Source organism: Halichoeres trimaculatus, unplaced genomic scaffold, assembly GCF_033239565.1.
Source record: "Halichoeres trimaculatus isolate MK-OKI-2021-1 unplaced genomic scaffold, fHalTri1.1 fHalTri1_scaffold_5, whole genome shotgun sequence".
Classification (NCBI taxonomy): Eukaryota; Metazoa; Chordata; class Actinopteri; order Labriformes; family Labridae; genus Halichoeres; species Halichoeres trimaculatus.
Genome location: NW_027437183.1, coordinates 14,255,575 through 14,275,592, shown reverse-complemented (window position 1 = coordinate 14,275,592; position 20,018 = coordinate 14,255,575). Strand labels below are relative to the sequence as shown.

Sequence of the window (20,018 nt, the reverse complement as noted above, 5' to 3'; positions counted from 1 at the left end):
AGCCTTTTTTTTTCCTTTGAAGAAGAACAAGAGACTAGTTGCCTTAACTAAGTCCAGAAAATTTGATTTGAAGCTTTCTGGTAGGAACTGGTGCTAAACAAGACATCACATGTATGCACTTGCTAATAAACCTCTCTGCTTATACAAAATTTTTGCCTTTGGCTGCAAGATATTTCAAGGTTCATGTTATAATAATTCAAGATCATTACCTCTTATTCAAGTCTCAATCTTTCGAAATGTATTTGCCCTGTGCTTCATTGTGATGTGATTGCATCAACTGAAGTCGGATTTCACATCTGTTCTGGGCACAGTGTTTCTGCTTTCTAGTCATCACTGTCATCTCTTATGTGGATGTCTGCCTCTAAAGCTGATTTTTTTCCACTTCATTGAATCTCTAGCCAAGCTTTCCTCACTTCTTTTAAGCATGATTACTCTAATTTTCAAAGACTCTGGCACTCGAGCACAAGAGCTTTTCATCTTGCCGCTGCAGCTGAAGCTCCTGTTGGCCGTTATGTTTTTCCCTGTATTTTGCTCTCAGTCCTTTGTGTACATTAAAACCTCTTTCACTTTAAAGAGTCTCTTTCAGGAGTTTTCTCCTGATGTCTGTTTAGATGTTGTGCATTTCAAGCTCTCTTGTTATGAATTAAAAAGTAATGAGCTATCAAAGTAATCATTTTTCCATTGTTGTTAAATGACACACTTGTGCATTTACTTCTAATTTTATTCTTGTTAACCTCAACCCAGGGCTTAACTCAGCTCCAAACATTTGTAGCTCCAGGCTTAAATGTCCCCAACAAACAGTCTGCCTTTTTACATATCAGAAAAGATTTTGGCACTAGCTTTTGGCATCTTTGAATTTTTCTCACTGTTTGGACATTATCAAACCAATCTCTCTCTGTAATGCAAAAAAAAAAAAAAAAGATCTGGTTTGGGAGATGACCAAAGCTTGTGTCCCTACCAACCTTTCGAGGCATTTCAGAGGCCTTTATCACAGTCAGATGTGACGCTCATTCTCCTGTGAATTTTGATAACTGAGGCGGGTTGTGCAGCATATGCCCAGGGCTATGAAGGATGTCCTGACTAAACCTTAATCAGTGCTTTAGCAGCTGCTTTTGCAACTATTTGATTATAGCACATGATGGTGTGTGAGGAGAGAATTTGTGTCCTCAGCTGCCCTGTCTTTACCAAAATGTAATTGCTTTTGATAATATTAATTTAGCAAAACAGCCGTTTCTATCTTACTATTAATTTCATGAAGGCATTCTTATATTTCTCCATATCCATTCATATCAATAAAAAATAAACTTCCTTGAATTGAATTCAACCTAACCATGATGAAAATTTAGTGTATTTGTTAAATTAACATTTCTTACTTTTTGACATGCTTCAATTCAGATGGGAAATGGCTCTGTGTAATTTTATTTTGATTCATACTATCCCTCTTGACCCTCTGTAGTAGCTTGACATGACCTGCAACCAAAAAAAAAAAAATGTTCCCTCACACTGGTGTTATAGAAATTCTTTAGTTCTTTAAATCTTTATTTCAGGCCTTTGTCTGGAATGTTTAGTTTCACCTGCTGTCTCTTTAAGGCTACCCACTCCACAAAACCCCCTTCCCTCTGATTCGCCAGCCCTGTAGAGGTCTGTTGGGAGCAGAGCTATGGGACAGAATTTGGCGTTTGAGGCCCATCCCTCAGATGTGCCATGAACCAGTTAGGGCATCTTTGTGTGATGACCTCATCATTTCAGTGACTCCTGTGGAGATCTTGTGCTAGTTTTGGAACAGACCATTTTGAGCAGTTTACAGACAGATTCAGGGATGTCTACATGTGAATATTTAGAGGTTTGGAATTTTGCACATAAAAAACGTGACAGCATATTACTCGTCTTTAAGGGTTTGTGTGGGGACTTTGGCAATTTCACATCATAATCAATAGTTCAGCTGTTGAACGGCGTCATAGAAAGGAGACCACTAGATAACAATGTAAGTAACATTTTTGGCATTTATATTACAGCATGCTATAAAAAGAAATGCAGAAGATGAGTCCCCTCACACTAAATCCACCCACTTTCTGTCCCTGCCACATTAGTGTCGCACTAAAGAGGTGAGGACACGGAAATGGAAGTGAATTTAGTCCAAATAACCAGATGCTGTATTATTTTGACAGGCTTGTGTTCCTGTGCAGGCACTTCGGGTGCCTCAGGGTTCATTTGCAGTAGTGAGGGGAGGAGATGATGAAAGTCTTATCAAGTCCAGGCCTCAGTGCTCTGAACTGCCTGACCTACCTCCAGCCCAGAATGAGAATTCAATTCATTTTACCCTTCTTTATATGACTACTTGTACCTTCCCCTCCCCTTGAATTGATATTCATACAAAAATGCTCCTTCAGAGGATATTGCTACAGTATGTGCACAGCTTATCAGCAAAGCAAAGTAATGACAGATGTTGTGTCGTGTTGTGATGGAGGGATAGATTTGAAAGCTGCTCTGAACGTGAGCGTATATCGTATATCCCCCTTCTCCTTTGGAATTAGAACAAGTGAAGCATGTGAAACTTAACTTACAGATTAAAGATTGAGCAGTTTTGAGTTTTATAATCCCTTATGTGTTAAATGGATTTAACTCCATTTTCAAAAACACAGATAAGATAAAACTTTGCCATGTTTCCATTAGTCACACTTTCTTAAAAAATTTTAACGTTAGATACACAGAAATCTATTTGATCAGTTGGTCTTTTGAAACTTTGGACTTGAGCTTAACCCTTGAGCAAAGGTTGAAATTTCCGTTGGCGCTTCTTTACTGTACAATGCTTTCTTGAAAGTAATTTATGAGTTTCCATATTCATGATCCATGGAGAAGTAACAGAACATGCCATCATATGTTATTGCTTTCACTGAAAGCCTTAGCTATGTGTGGGGGAAGGAATTTATAATAAGTAACAAGCCCCCGCTCTTAATCATTAGCTCACACTTCATTACCTGAAACAAACTATACACTGAAAAGTCGTTTCCTGCTCTGGAATAAATCATCACTGGAATAGTTTGTTCCTTAAAAAAAACAAATTTATATCAATCCAATGCATTGTGTAAATCCTGCAGCTCATTTAAAGTAACAAACTGCATCCTTCCTCTCTTTTTCCACAGTACACACACGTACCCCTTAGTGGTCAGTCAAAGCCATAGCAGCACCTTTAGACATAACAAAAAAAACTATGATCATTTATTCACCTTCCCAGCAGCATTGCAGACCTGTCATACTTTAGTTGTCTGATGACTCTGTGTGTCCTTGTTCACCCACTGTTAAGCAATCTGTTGTCTTTGCTTTATTCTTTAGAAAAATGAACCTCCTGTTCTGACCACAGGAAATCATTTGTTGTAGTGGAGCTTTCATCTTTTCCCTGTCTGTTTCCTAGTGATGCTCTCTACGTTCCACTACCCATATTGCACAAAATGACAGCGTAAACAGCAGGACAAATGCTCTACTGCTCACTTGATGTCATTTTGACCTTTATGGCCATTATTCTTTGTTGTGTTGCAGTTTTTTTGTTTTAAGGCACATTTTTGTAGCTGAATTGGTTTCAGTAGCAACCATTGTCTTCTCCTGATCTTTGCTCGCGTCCCTGTTCATGCATGTTTTGTGAATTTTGCTCCATGATATGTTTGAAGTGTTGAATATTCATGCAGGCTTATCTTCTGAATAAATAGGTTGCTGGAATACATTTTTGTACCTGCACTGAAAGCAAATGGCTGCATACATTATCTTCATTACCTTGCTGTGGCTGGCAGATGTGCTGTAGGGAACATATTGCTTAAATTAACCTCTGATATCACCTGTGTGGACCAAATAGCCAGACTGAACCTAGTGTAGTCACATCAGTGACTTGTAATTTGCTCAGATTGATCCACCTACTTTAGGGTCAGTTTGTTGAGATTTAGGCACTTTTTAAAGCTCTGACTTGTAAAGTTGCTTTAATATTGAGCTTTGGGAAGAAAACTTTTTATGGCTTAAACTAACTTGTAGCTGTCCCTGCTTTCCCTGAGGTCTGTGATTTAAGGAATCTCATTATTGCTCAGACCAAGAATGCACAATCATCAATTCGCTTGTGTTTTGTCATTGGGTTTTTTTTCCAGCTTAAATCCAGACACTGTGTTTTTAGGTCTCTTAGTGTAACTCTGTTTATGCATGTGATGAAACCAGAGACTTTTACTGTTATTTATTTCCTGGTGCAGATAGTCTTATGACTTAGTTTAAAAAGCAGATATACTTGGAGTCCAAGATACCTAATCTAACCCTTTAAAAACATTACATAATGTTAACAGAGCATAATTTTGACTAGCAGCTGAAAAAGTGAGACCAGAGCTCATGTTACCAAGCAGCAGGAGCAATAAAGAGGCTCTTAATGAACCACTGAAATGACATGATAAAACCTAGTTAAATCATGAAGTCTGATGATCCAACGCAATTCTGTGCAGTAACAGTGAAATATAAGCACTATTCAGCAGTTTTGGGTGTACGCTTACAATGAAAAATAGTCAAAAGGTTCTTATTAACTTACCATTTCCCGTAATGAAACTTCTGTCTCTCCTTAGTGCTGCATAATCAAAAACTCAGCGATCACAACTCCCAGATGAGTCATACACCCAAAGATGGTGTATGTCCCAGATGTAGTTTATTTAGTTTAATGAGGTTATCTGACTTTAAAATAGTTATTTGAGTAGAGACTGAACATTTAAATCTCCCAGAATATGGGCCTACAGTTGTACTTGCTAAGCCATTTGGTCATTGTCAGTGCTGGTCATCTAAACATACGCTTGTGCGTGCAATTTGGGGTGTGTGTGGCTGACACTGCAAATTGCTGGAACACCCAATGAGCAGGATGGGATTAGGCCGTCTTGCTGGACAGCAGGGGCTAATCAAAGAGGTGGCCAGGGAGGCCACGAGTTGTCAGATTTTTTGGGGGAGTAAGCTGCTACTGGTATGATACACAAGATCTCCCTGGGCAGGTAATATGATCAGAAGCCCACAGCTAACAGATCAGTGTCAAGCAGCAGATCTGTTGCTTCGGCACAATGCAACCAGGATAACACTATCTGTTATTGACAAAAAGAGCAAGCCTCTGGCCTATTTGTTTTTCTGCTGTCAGTGCAGTCCCTGATAGCCCAGAGAGTCTGGAAGCCATCAGGAATGATGATACGGTTGTGAATATTCTGATGCAGTTTTGACCAAAACTGTCTGATTCCAGGCAAGTCGTGTCAGCTTGTCAATCCTTTCTACTGAAGATCTCACATTGCCCATTATGAGAGAGGGAAGAGAAGGTTTATATCCTTCTCCAAAAGCCTAAACAAGCGGGATAAGTACACAAATGCACCAACAACAACAAGAGTGTTAGCTAAAATCTGTGATTTCACTGAGACTAACAGTAAGAACCAGTTCCCTTTCTCAGAAAGGGAAAAAAAAACAAAGAAAATGCCAGAGAAAAATGTAACGTTTTTTTCAAGAAACAGAAAGTCCCCGTTTACACAACAACGTTTCATCTGAAACACAGTGAATAGGCTGTGAAAAAAATCTGCGTTTACATGGAAACACCGAGGGACTGAAAATGCTGTAGTGAGCATGCAAGGCTTTTAGTCGGCGCTATAACTGATTTGTCCAGAAGCCGCTTTTGGAAGATCTCCACCGAAGTAGAGTTTAGCTGATCATCTGGTGTATTGGGGAACACTAAATGCAAAAGTGGAGCAACGGATGCACATTTTGTACAAAGACAGTCAGCAGATACAGTGGATTCATGGTAGTTTGCGACATAACAACAGTACTGTTGTATGCACTCATGAGGAGCGGAGTGTGACGTCAGAGTTTCCACTTTAAACGCCGGCTAACTGTTTACACGGCAATGGTGTTGGCAGCGTTTTCAGAAAAATCCTACTCTGGAGGCTGTTTTCAAAAGTTTGCGTTTTGGAATAGCTGAAACACTGTTTCTGCATAGACGCGAGGCTGAAACGCAACCAAACTTTTGCGTTTCACCCTTTAACTGTTGTCATGTAAACGGCTCCAAAATCAATGTAAAAAAGAAAGAATGAACCAGAGAAATGGTAACAGGCTGCTATTACCATGCATAAGGCATTGTACTCCTCTGATTGGTTATAATCTTACTTAAAGCAAGTGTTACTCTTAGTTCACAGCACCCAAAATAGAACCCTTTCAAATCTTCCAACCTGAAAATGAAAACATTTTCCTGTATAGTTTTTTGAAATTAGTGTTTGGTTTATCCATAATACCTGTCCCCTTTTTAATGCCTTACTTCCCCGGGTGTCAAGAATTAGCCACCCCACCAGTTTAAATGAAGGGATCAAACATTCTTGAAGTAAAGAGCCAGCTACTCTGTTGGCTAAAATTACTTATAATCACCTTGTGCAGATTCGTGTCTCGGGGTATGTAAAGATGTTTATGGTTTACCTGATGTATTTGAGTCAGCGTGCAGGTGTTTGTCAAGTTTTGTTCTTTCCAGCTGTCTGGGGAACTGCTCAAAACACCTCCTTATTCTCTCCACTTCTCACCAGTTGGTATACAGAGTGTATGTTTGGGTTTAAAAAAAAATTTGTCATGTTTTTCAAATGTCAAACAAGTGCTTAAACATGTTATCTAATTTTCAAATCTTCGGCCTAGCCTTTACGTGTGCACCCCATATACAAAGGCTACAGGCAATGTTGCAGAGGTCCCTGGTTTGGCTCCCAGCCTTGACCATTTGCCACACGTCCTCCCACAGTCTCTGCCCCTCTTATTTCAAGTCATTTTAGCTGTCCTATCAGAATAACAAAAAAAACAACAACAGAAGATGCAGCAAAATACAGCTTGGAGGAAAAAAGACAATTACAGCTATGGTCTGGCTCCAGGAATAACACCATCACTTGCTAAAAAGTCAAGACTTTGGACCTGCTGCAGATAATTACAGACTGAATGCTCAGATGCACAGTGTTATGGCTTTGGTTATGGTACCTTAAGGACAGTTTTGCCTCTTAGTGCATGAAAATATCAGATATGAACGGCTTTTTTTACCTTTAAATGAGTGAATTATTTTTAAAGCTACACATCCAGCTTCTTAGAACATGACTTTTTTCTTGCTCTTTTAAAACGTCTGTTTCCATTTCAAACCTTTTCAAAAATAGCCTCATGAGCTCCTCTGATGTTAAGTATATATCAACACAGGTTGTTTTTTTTTCCACAAAGCTCTCATGAGAGTTTTTCACAAGTTATAACAAAGGCTTAAATGATACTGATGCCTCTTATTGACCTAGAGAAGAAAACAGTCCCATCAGCACAAAGATGGACTTTTTGTATCAAGTTATTTTTAGAGTCTGAAACTCCAGCAGGAGGGCAGGTGCCAGACAAAGTGATTAACTGCAAGCTGCTCCTACCGCCTTTTATTTATTTATTTATTTATCTATTTATTTTTTGTTACGAATTAAGTTTTGCAAGGTAGAGATTCTCATCCATCACACAGTAATATGTGAGGCACCACACTGTCTGTGATAACAAACCTAGACAGCAAAGGTCAGACAAACACCAGAGACAAGGCAGGAAACATCTAATGTTTGGGTAATGATGTTGCACCGTCAAAAGTATGCTGAATAATTTAGCTTGTTCCCTTTAATGATAGATTCTTGTGACATTACTGACGGATCAGCTGCACAAGTTGGACATGGCATTGAAAGCCCTTGCTATCAAAGAGATTCCTGAAGGGCTTTTTTCTCATTCACTTATACAGTTATGCTATTTTTTGCTAAATACATCACAACTTTTTGAGCTTAATTTCCTCTCAGAATGTTAAGTCCAAACTATTTGACTTTAAATGTAGCTTTTTTTTAATACATCAGACACACCTTAAGTCTGTTCTGTTTTATTCAAGGACAAAAACCACTTTAAATCTTCACACAGTATTTTGACTTTAAAGCAGTGGTGGATTAACATATCACATCCCAATTCAAATACAAAAAATACCACACCAGTTTTCCTTCTAGTTTTTTTGTTTGTTTCTTCATCTTTTTTTTGTTCTTCACTGATTTTAAAGATCAATTAATATTCAGTAGGGGATATGAATACCTCTTACCCCTGCAGACTTTTTTGTTAGTTGTTTTCACACTACCATGAGTCATATTCCGTGCACTAGAATTTGTACCAAGATTTTTCCAAACTTTGTAAATGCTCTAAAATTTTGAAATCTTGCTCATTGGAGACAAAGTCACTCAAACCATCCATTCAGTATGCACTATGCAGTGTATTCTGAATGTGGTCAACATGATCATAAAAAAACAAATGCCTTCTGTTTCCTCTGCTTGCTGTTCTTTTCCCTCCCTGCATTCACTCATCAATTTGACTTGTCCTTCCAGGTTAATAAAGTCTAACATGTTGATGTTCTGTTACAGAGTTGAGCTCCGAGAACCTTCGCACCTGCCTTCGCATTGTGAGCGCCTATATATATTTGTCTGCTACAGAGTTCCTGCAGGTGAGACACACTAAGACACTGAAGTTGGCCCAAATGAAAATATTTTGCATTCACCTTCCTCTTGTTTATGACAAGTTTTTTTTTTTGTCAAACACAGAACTATGCGGAATCATTGTGCCGATCCTTCTGTGATATGCTGAAAGACATCACGAATGAAGGACAGGTCCAAGTACTCAAGGTACTGTCACTCTGTTCTTCTCAGACACAGATCTAACTTACTTCTGTTTATTCACTGTCTGTGTTTCCTCAGAGATCATTCTTTTATCCTGCCTCCCTAAGAATAAATGCAATATTTGTTTAGTCTGTTTGACTCGGTGGAAAGCAGGTGAACTAGAGGTAGCATAAATGTCATGTAAAGAAACAGAAACATTCAAAGCTGCCTGTGAATTGAATAAGGTTTCTAACGCTGGGGGAACCTTGCTATTCACACTACAGATATATTGTTTTCTCCCTACACCCTTTTTCTTCTGCTCAGTCCTGAACGATATTGTGTAAAATCCCCCAGATCCCCAAACTTTATATTCATAAACATTTTGGATTTGCTGAACTTTTTCCTCACACACTCTTACAGGGAACAGATTTTTTTTTCATCTTGACTCTAACTCAGACACAGGTTCTCTGAATAACTTTTTATATCTAGGCATGTTACCAACTTGTTGCAAGTTACCCTGATTAGTTTAGATGTCCCCCCAAGGTGGTGCTGCACAGTAAAAAGCATTTTTTGCTTGACAGCAAGAAGATTTCAGGTTCAAACCCTATGGTAGAACAGGAGTCTTTCTGCGTGGCGTTTGCATATTCTGCCCATGCTTGGATGGGTTCTCTCTGGGTACTCAGACTTCCTCCCAAATTGAAAAAAAAAACCATTCTCATTAGGTTAATTGGTCCCTTCAAGTTGTGTGTAGTTGAGAATGTGTGCATGACTGGTCTCTACATGTTGGCCATGTGACAGGCTATTAGGGATGGGTACCAAGTTAGGTACTTTTAGAGGTACCAACTGAATCCTGTCAAAAGTACCGGGTACCGATTCACGGAAAATCAAAAGATACCATTTTTAGGTACCTAAATGCATCCTTGTGACTGTGAGGGAGTGGAAGAGTGGGCAATTTTCCATGCTGAACATGAACACAGCATTGCAAGGTTATATATTGAAAAATTAAATGTGTCAAATTAATTTTTTTTATATTCTATTATTGAACAAATTGATATTTTTTACCACAAAAACACAAAAAAGCACCAAAAATTGGTACCGTTGACTACCGGTACCAATTGCCAGGTACCGAGCATCTGTACCGTATTGTTTCAAATGTGAAAGGTAACCATCCCTACAGGCTGGTGACCCTACAGCTTTCATTATGAGGGCTGGGACAGGCTCCACCTCTCTGATGACACTTTAAGGTAGAACTGGTAATGGTGATGAATGTTTTGACAGGTGTTTTTTGAAACGGTACGATTCTTCAGTAATTTCTCTTTGCACTAAATGGAATTAAAGGCATTTGTAGGCTTTTAATAATTTCAAACCATCATGCCACTTCACTGTTTTTTCAAGCCTTAGCTTAAAGGAGCTCAGTGGCATTTCTGTATTTCTGGCTTCTGCTAATCTTCCGTTTTGAGGGTAGAAGAGCAAGCAGACAATAAAGCAGTCAATCTACACAACATCACCCAGCAGCTCACCACAGTCCTAAGATCAAGGAGGTTTAGTGCAATCAGTGTGTGCTTCTTTGAAAAGTTCATATGCATCATCCCACCCCGCTATCTGTCTGGTTGGGCCGCTGACCTTTGAGTTAAATATTCTCTTTTGAGAGTTTAATTTGTCAAATTGTCACGAATATTGTTGCACTTGTACATTATCCTACTGGTGCGCTCTTGGCATCCTCTGAATGTATGTGTTTGTGGTGACATCACGTAATGGATTTGTCTTAAACCCCATACTCGTACAGAATGAACTGCACTCTGCATACAAACTTGACATTTAGTATACCGCTCATGCATGACCTTTCTGCGTCACAATACATTTTGGGGCAATTGTGTATAACTAGGGAACTTCTGACCCATCATTAATGGATACACTCAAAGCATTTTGGGCGTTTGGGGCAAACTCACTAAACTGTTTTCTTTAAATTCAAATATGGATTTTGGGACACAATCCATGTCCCAAAGATGGTGTGTGTTACAGTGCACATGCTGTTTCCAACTTATTGTCAGATTAACTACAAACTAAGGGTGCATCAATCCCATTTTCTAAGTCCCGATGTCAATACCTGGGCTTTGGTATCGCCGGGTAAGGAACATATCAAGTCGGGTCTGATACCAGTCTCAATTTAGCATTCTCAATTGCTTGATACGATATAAAGTTGTTGGTGAAACAAGCATGATATACTTCCTAACTCCTGAGTCGCTGTAGTTATCTTCATGAGATTTTAGCTCTGCAGAGCAGAGAATGCACCAACCTACACTGAGGTAATGAGGAGGTAATACATGCACATAGTTGTAAACACAGCAGAGAATGGAGTTCAAAAGAGCTGCTATACAGATCAGCCCTTTGTCGCCAATATCCAATCTCACTTTTAGAGTTTGCCAGCTGATACCTGCAACCAGTATTGTAGATATCCCCACACAAACTGAGAAAAGGGCTGGAGTTGAAGCTGCAGCCTAGCAGCATTGCTAACAAGGACTGGCAGGGAAGACGTAATCGTGCAATTTTTTAAACAAAAGAAGCTCTTTATTTACAAGAGTAATGAAAGAGAGGAGAGGAGAGATGCCACTACAAAATAAAACCAGAAATGACAAACATGGAAGACAAGGCTAATGTACAAAGGCTGCTTGATTGAGAATTATTTGGACATGGGCTTACCCATACCCAACAGATTTGGAAATTTCTCTTTTTAAACTAAAACCCATGGGGATAGTCCTGCACACTTCTTGACAGTGAGTTCAGACCCTCAATGAAAGGGATTCTTTTGTTTTCACCTTGTAACCTTCTGCCTCCTGTTTATTTTGATGCGGCTTTACATCATTCTGTGTCTGATCCCCGTTGACCCATCCCTCTCTGGCTGCTTGTAATTCTGCCTTCCAGTTCTCCTCTTTATCCTTACTGCTGTTCCATACTTCTCTGTCTGAGTACAGTCTCTCATCCTCCCTTCGCCGTCTGTCTCGGCAGGTGGTGGAGATAGCTTTAAAGGTTAGCCCCATACTGGGAGCCCACATGTTCCAGCCCCTGCTGCCAGCTGTCTTCAGAGGTATCGTGGACGGTGAGGTGAGTTTTACCTTTACATCTTGTGCAGATCCGGATTAGGGGTTATATAAAAGGACAAACCAGGACGGAAATGATGTGAAAGGCACGTGTAGTGTTTTTCTACTGAGCGTTTATGGATTTAACCTTATAAAAACGTATAATACCTAGTTAAAAAGGAAAGCTGCCTGCACTCTTTTCAGCGTGTCCTTTTCTGTCAGGTAAAAGTGAATTCTTACAAAGATTAAAGTGTCATTTTATGATAATTTAGCTCAGTTAAAGGTTAAAAAGGCTGTCTCTCAAGGATTCTGCTGTGTCAGTGTCCTGATCTCCCTTATCCGTATCATGTTTAATGACCTTTGCAAAGCATCAGTCCGTGGTTATGTTCCTGCAGCTGCTTGTGGGATCGTGTACTCACTCTCCATGTGTGTGTGTGTGTTGAACAGAGATATCCCGTGGTGATGTCCACCTACCTAGGAATCATGGGTCGCATCTTGCTGCAGAACTCCAGTTTCTTCTCCTCTCTGCTCACTCAAATGGCCTCTGAGTGCAGCCAGAAGGTGAGAGTCGACGTCTGCCCTTCACTTCCGTCTTGTCAGCACTGTCTCTTAGAATCTCTGTTAAAGACATAACTGCAAAGTACCTGTTTAAAGGGAATGAAAAGCTAATGAGCCAGGGAATCAGAAGTGGTTGCACTCCCAGTCCTAAAGTTCAGAGTTTCACACCTTCATTTAGAAAGTGAAGGTAATGTTGTTGTCGTCCAAAAGCAAAATAGATGTAGCTTTGTTTCAACCTTGCTGCCGTAATGTTTATGGATAACAGCTTGGGAGTTGCAGCTATAAGTTGTCTCTGCATCGTTTTATGCTTGTCTTTTTTCATGGCAGAGCACAGTGCACAGAGGTAAATTTAGCCAGAAGGTCACTTTTGCCGACTCGTGTGATGGCAGCAAACACATCCTCATAAATGAAAACAAAGTTTGCCTTCTCTTGAGTTGACAAACACTGTTTCTGTCTCTTGTTTTATGTCTATTTAAGTTCTGTTGCTGCTCCTTGTTAGCTTTCCTCCTCCCTCCTCCCTTTGTTTCATATTTTCCTCCCTCTTCATCAGATGGATCAGTTATTAGGCAGTGTGATAGAGATGTGGGTTGACCGCATGGACAACATCACTCAGCCTGAAAGGAGAAAGCTGTCATCCCTCGCTCTTCTTTCCCTCCTACCATCTGACAACAGGTGAGAAATGTCTGTCATTCATTTTATGTGCAGATTGGGCTTTTGGATGGTGAGGGGTGGAAAGCATTCTACTTGTTAGCATCGCTCACAAAAGGGCAAATGAGGGGAAAGTGAAAAGAGGTTTTTGATAAAGTATGATATCGGCCTTGTAGACTTCAGCCAGTGGAATCATCTTTCTCTGGCAGGTCTAATGAAGATAACAGATGAGCAGCTTCACTGGTGTTGCCTTTACACCATATGGGTGCCAGTTATGTGATAGCTGTACTAAACAAGAATATACTGACAATGCAGGGAATGGGGACTCTAGACGTGCTTTACATGAGAGAGAAAAAGAGTGGGCTGTGAGAGAGGCAACTTTATACCACACAGAACATTGAGACAGTGTTAACCTGTTATTTCACTAAGAAGCCCATATGTCTAACTTTTCACCATTCTTTTTACTTCAAGCCAAAATGACTTAAGTCTTAACCACTTACAGACTCCTTAAGTTGTCAAGAAGTTTTTGCCACTGAAATTTACCATAGTTGCCTGTGACTTACTACTTTAAAGCCGCGTTTCCACCAAGCAGACCAGTTTGGTTCGTCTCGGTATAGTGCACATTTTGTGGTGTTTCCACTGACTTATCCCGGGACAGATCCCCAAATAACTGAGACGAGCCGTCCCACTTTTTGGGACCCTTTCGTATGGGTGCCAGACCGAACCGATCCGCTACAACAAGGCAGACCGTTAATTGGTCAAAAGAATCGTCACTTACCCCCTGACAGCAGCTGCATTTCTCCTGGTGGCACACAGACTTCTCTGAAACAAATGCTTGATCGTACTTTGTATCAAAGAGCTACATGCCAATCACAGAGAGGACAAAAGGCTACATGTCTTCCATCTGTGCTCTTTGTTTGCTGTGTCGCATTTTTCCTCTTCATTTGATTTATTAGCGGGGTAAACTGCGTGGCGCTGCTACGGCGTCACACTACTGTTTAACATCTGTGGCTTTTGTCATCCGGCTACACGCCACCCACCACGAGAGGGCACAGTTTTGCTGTGGAAATGCAAACGGGATCAGGCTTAACTGTACCAAACCGTACTGAACCGAACCGGACTGCTTGGTGGAAACGTGGCTTAAGACTTCCATATTATGTAAGGTGGTATGGGTAAGTACTCTGCAGAAGCCACAGTGTTGAATGGAACATGATGGCAGACCAGTCAACACCAATCAACAGAGACCTACGCTGTGATGACACTTGTTGCATTTACGTCAATACATCTTCAGACTCAGAATTAGAATCAGAAATACTTCATTGATCCCCGAGGGGAAAATGCTTTTTAGTTACAGATACTCCTTCAAAAAGTGTTTAAAACAAAAAGTACAAATATAAGACAAAAGCAAGTACAGAAAATACAATTTGAGCCATAAGACAATAAAAAATATAAAATTATAAGAAAGTACAAATTGGAAGCATAAGTGTTGTGTGAAATTGAATATAAGTATTAAGAATATGGTATAAAATAGCGGATTTTGGATGATGCACAAATATTTTCTGTGGTAAAATAAGGGGAAATTGACATTGTTGCAGCAGCAAATACGAAAGTGTATAGTGAAAAACATTTCAATACGAATATATCAGAGTGATATGGTAAGAATAACTTAGAAACAATATATATATACATATCAAGCACAACTCAACCCTCGATCATTTAAGTCATCCTGTTAAGTGTTGCTTCCAATCAAGATGTAAATGTGATCACCCTGTTCTGCTTGCTCACAGTGAATTGGCCAACAGGAAACATTCTGGGCATGCCAGGGTGGTGCAACTTTCGTCTGTTTGTCATCACACTTGCAGCCCACACCAGATTTTTTGGACATTTTCAGGAGTTTTGTGCAGATCTGAATCTCTTAATGAGGTTTGTAGGTTTAACAGTGTGATGTTATTTAACAAACTTATGAATGGCAGTGCCGATTTGGTTAAATAATGCAATGTTTTTGAGACAAATTGCAACACCACTGGATCTGCCTTTTGACTTTTGATTTACTTTTAATTTCAATAAAGAGGTAAAAAGCACACACGGATAGAATAAGATTTTATAAATGAAAATGACTGTTGTTGTTACTGTGATGGTTTGTGACTAAATACTGTAAAGCTCCTGATTCTGAATCTGAGGTAAGAAGGAACACTGTCATGTCAATGACACCTGAGTCTGCATTCCTGCAGGATAGCAAATGGTGAAAAAAATAAAATTTTCACCGTGCATTAAGAGACACTCCTCAATCTGGTTTTGTTCAGGTTTTCTGCAGCTGAATCTGACAGGTGCAGGGATGTGTGTGTCCCAAACTTTACAAAAGCTTTTCTTAACTTTCCATCAAAAGAGACTTTTATTCCATTTTTAAAGTGAAACTTCTGTTCAAATGGTTCAAAGGAGTCACCGTAGGGTTTAATGATAAACTTTTCTGTGATGTCTCAGCTCACAGTACAGTGATGCATATTTTTATCAAGATTTGGGAAGCTCAGTTCTTGCAGCCAAGATGTGGTTATCATAGATATGGACAGGCATGAAATCCTTTGTTACGCTCTCAGTCTCGAGCCTCTGCAGCAAATGAATATGACGTCCTCGCCTGGTTATGTGCTGGATGAAAAATCAACTCTCGTGTACAATCATAACTCAAATTGGACGTGGCCCATGTCTTGTTCACAGATGAATGTATCATCTGAATATGATAGTTTTTTTTTCGTCTTGATACTTTTTTCACAATGTGTAGATTCAGGAAATATTTTGATTGAACCAAGTAATTGAACTTAACCATAATGGTTTAAGGTAAACATTCATATATTTTGTCTTAATCGTGGGAATAAAATAACAAAAGTAACAAAAATAACGCATGCTGCATGCAGATGACTTGCAACCTTTAAAATTTTCATTCCCTTCATATTTTGGTTGCCGGAATTCATTTTGGTGTCATCAACTCAGTAAATACACTTTATAGAGAAAAATGCACAACTGGGAATACGCCTCAAGCCATAAAGCTGAAAGCTTTGCTCGAGGGCTGCAAGAAGGCTGCAGGCATGTGACAAATAGAGGAGTATTCTGCCTGGATTTTCATATCACTCAGGTTACTGTTTCACTCTAGTGGACCAGGAATGACACAGAAGAGTAATAAGCACTGTTTTATGCATGCATGCACTATGTATATTAAGTTGTGTTACAACTAACAAACAAATAAATAAAAGTCAGTTGCAGCTCTGGAATATGCAACAACACCACCTTTAATAGCAAGTTGCATGAAGACTTCATAAAATGTCAGAATTGTACTCAGTGGTTCAAACTTTTTCCTTCCGCGCCATCATTCTTTATCACTTGATTTTCATTTTTCAGCACAAAACTTCAGCTTCAGGTTTTTATGTGGTATTTCCATACTGCTCTGGCTTATTATGATGTTGATGCTGTGCCCAGGGGCTCCAGCTCAATCATAAATCATGGTGATGGAACTTCATCTATGATTGGCTTTCTGCCTTTTTCCCTAAGCTAAGACTTTGTATACCAAAAACATGAGGTTTGTCCTGAAACAACTGTCTTGTCACAATTATTTACCAATCAGCCTCAACATTATGACCACCTGTCTGTTACTGTGTAGACCCCAGTTACAGAAACTTTTTGTTTTAGCTGCAGTCTCTTTAAGGGAGTTATAACATTTAACTGCTTAAGTCACTTTTAAACCAGTAAATGAATAAACCATTGTTTGTTTTTTTCATGATAATACAACCCTTAGAGGTATTAGCAAAAAAAATGGATAAAGAAAACTTATGAGTCAATTGGAGGCTCTTTTTCCAGGGTTTACAGCCTGTTGTGGTGTTGCTCCCACACACTCAAGTGTACTCTGGCACAAATTAGACAAAAGAAGTAAAGGGATTTCACCAATGGAATCCAAATTGACAGATGAGATTGGTGTTTTCACTCATTAAATTTTTTGGATCCTCACAGATTGATTTAATCAAGTCTGTCAGCCTCTTTATAACTCACTGATGGGTTTCAATCTGTGAACACTTTAATGGCCCGTTTGTCCTTAGAGAAATCAAACTTCTGGCTTATCAAAACTTTAGTGTGATCTGAGGGCGACAGAGTCCTCCATTTTGTATTTAGCATGCAAAGCCAGGGGGTCATTTTCACAGAACACTGCTTTAGTCATCAGAAACTCTTGCTCAGCCCTTTTCTTGCAGTACCAGTTCATCATCATTGACAGTTTGCTTTACCATGGCAGAGTTTCTGTTTAGAAATGTCAATAGTACTCTCAGTGAATAAGGAGTTTAGTAAATCATTATGCACATATTTGTTGCCCGAAGTTGCTGTGTTCACCTTTTGTCTAATCATGCTTGAAGTGTCTTTTCCAGGGTGGTCCCTTTGGTGTACTGCCCTGTTAAAAGAATCAAAATCTCTGGTTCTGTTGATTCTCACCTAAGTATTTTTTAACTTACTTAATACAGACATTTGTTTTGCTCTGTTTATTTATGCTTGTAGGGTTTACTTACATTGGAATTAATGTGACACAGCTCCTCTGGGTTTAGGGCCTATGTCCTTCAAAGTTGGGCATAAACTGTACAGTTTCATAAATACTGTGGTGGAGGGTATACTCGAGTATATCATTTCCGATGCATGACTGAAGCTCATGATTTATGTGCTCACACTGTTCTGTTGGTATTTTAGTTTTCCTGTGGTATGTTGCAACTTTGTCAACAGCAATTATGGAGAAGCTAACTAGCTTTTTTTTTTTACCAATGGGACAGATGGCCCAGGGTCACAACTAAGTGAAAATACTTTGGAACAACTTTTGTAACCTAAAACAGTAAGTGCTAGTCAGAAATTTAGGTTTTGAGCTCCACCACTGCACAGAATGCTGTCAGTGGACACAGGCCCTAAAATAAAAACCGGTTTTTATGATGCGCATGTATTTGTGGATTAAATTTTTTTTAAACATATTACATTATTAGAAATACTTACTTGAAAGTCAAACCCCCTGTAATCAAACTGTGCAATTACAACTTTTTTGTTGTTTTCACCCTATGATTTTGGACTAAAGCATCAGTCTCATGCTGTCCACACTAAAGGTCACGGCTTTCAAATGATTGATAACAACTTTGGCATCACTTTCCTCAGGAAATGGTTGTTGGAATTGGGAGGAAGTTTCTCCCCTCCTTCATTCCTGCATTAGTCATGCCCTTACTACTTATTACCACCAAAGCACTCGGGCTATTAAGGGTCTAGTCTAATGATCCAAAATCAATGACGCTCAGCAGCATCAAATGTAATCAGTGATGCTTATTTGAAATCCATTTGCAACAAGCTCAACTGGAATGGATGTAATATAACCTTTTAAAGAAGATACAGGAGAAGGAAGTTTTATCACTGTGTGGCAGCGCTTTTGAAAGGACGATTTGTTGTTCATAATTGCCACTCAACAGAAAAAAAAATGATGAAAAATTTAATTGCTGAAAAATGTTGCTCTCTCCTTTAGATTGACATGCTGGGGGGCAGAAACTCACATTTCATTTTTAGTGCTTTCTGCACTCCTCACCTCCCTGCAGCCTCCCATTGTTAATGGAGTGAGTGCGGCACAGGGGCAGTTAGTTTAGATGAGGCCTTTATTGCTGTGACTTGTTTGTCTTTGCCCACAGCACTTCAGCTTTCAGATCATGTTTCCACTTTCATTGATATGAATGGCAGGCACAGAGCTGTAGCATTAGTCAGCCATTAGAAAATAATCACTGGAGAGGTGTTGAGCTGGATGGAATTACAACCGACAGACATGTTTAAATACGTGATAAAGGATCTTTAATAATGTGTATGCGTTCAGTCGTTGCTCTGGATGCCAATTTAACATCTATTATAAGAAATTCAGTGCAGGGGTGTCTCGCTGTGTTTTTTCACTCAGTGGATAGTAAAGTAAAGTTCTAGAAAGTAATAATTACCTAAAGTTTACTTCTTTGGTTATGTCCATCAAAATGTACTTATTTTTTTATCTCCAACTTTCTATACACTGGGATTTAAACTCATGTATACATTTAAACAGTTGGTCTCAACTGAGTAGCTCCAATACTTACTCATGTCTGCTGTGTAATAGGATTGTCATATACATCCTGGACATATACTCTACTGCTGCCGCTGCTCAGCTTTCACATCCTCCCAGTCCTGATGGCATTATAAACAGTATATGAGCACATGCTTCAGTGGCACAAATGTAAGAGATAGCTCTGCATAAACTAGCTGGGTGTATGTCTGTCATGCACTGATTCTCCATTTTTTGCCAGACTTCATGCTCAGTGAACTTTCCGCAGCATTGCCTGGGGTCCACCCAGCCCAGCGCTTGAACTGACAGAGCCTTTGATGCACCAGTGCCCATACCCACACACTCACACTGCTTGTGTCTTTGTATTCTTTTCCCTGACTGCTTTTTATTCCCATTGAAAAGGGAAAAAGTCACTTCTTTTTCTGTGCTTTTCAGAAACGATTCGAATAATTCATCAATGATTTCTGCTGGTCTCTGGGCTTGGGTGGTGGTTTCTGTGAGTCCTCATATTTTAAGATAATAGGTTTTGAAAGCTAAGTCCCTTGAAGAATCGCCACATTGGCAATGGGATGTTGTGAAGTGACTTATATCTTTATTTTAAAAATGAAAATTTGACTTCCCAAAAATAAGTACCTTGAAGGTAGGAAAAAGTCAAAATTTACCATAATTTATCCAACAGTCTGCAGCAGGATACACTTTGAAGACTGTTGTTTATGTAGGCAGAACTAGCACCACCGGCCTTCAGTCCTTGTGAGTCTTCATGTCTGTCCTGGTTTGTGCTGTGGGGTTATGAATGGCCATTTTAGCCACACAGTGTATATATTCAACTCTCTTTTGTGCCACACAAGATTTACCACACAAGATTTACCCAGAGCTTAAAGCTGGGCACACAGCTGCCCTTCAGCTCAGTCAGTGCTGTGGAAATGCCATACAGGTAGAGAACTGTTGAATTAAGCTGCTTACAAATATCACTGTTCAGGTTTTTTTTATATTTTACTGTCTCTTGTC

The 20,018-nt window shown here is 39.5% G+C and overlaps 1 protein-coding gene across 1 annotated transcript in view; it reads left to right on the top strand.

Annotated features, from left to right (window-relative positions):
- Positions 1–20,018, top strand: part of ipo11 (importin 11) — a 135,677-nt gene that overhangs the window by 77,705 nt on the left and 37,954 nt on the right. Inside the window, exons 23-27 of the mRNA XM_074670879.1 lie at positions 8,421–8,500; positions 8,598–8,678; positions 11,658–11,753; positions 12,176–12,289; positions 12,837–12,958. Of these exons, the coding sequence (XP_074526980.1) occupies positions 8,421–8,500; positions 8,598–8,678; positions 11,658–11,753; positions 12,176–12,289; positions 12,837–12,958 (493 nt within the window). The remainder of the gene's footprint in view (positions 1–8,420; positions 8,501–8,597; positions 8,679–11,657; positions 11,754–12,175; positions 12,290–12,836; positions 12,959–20,018) is intronic.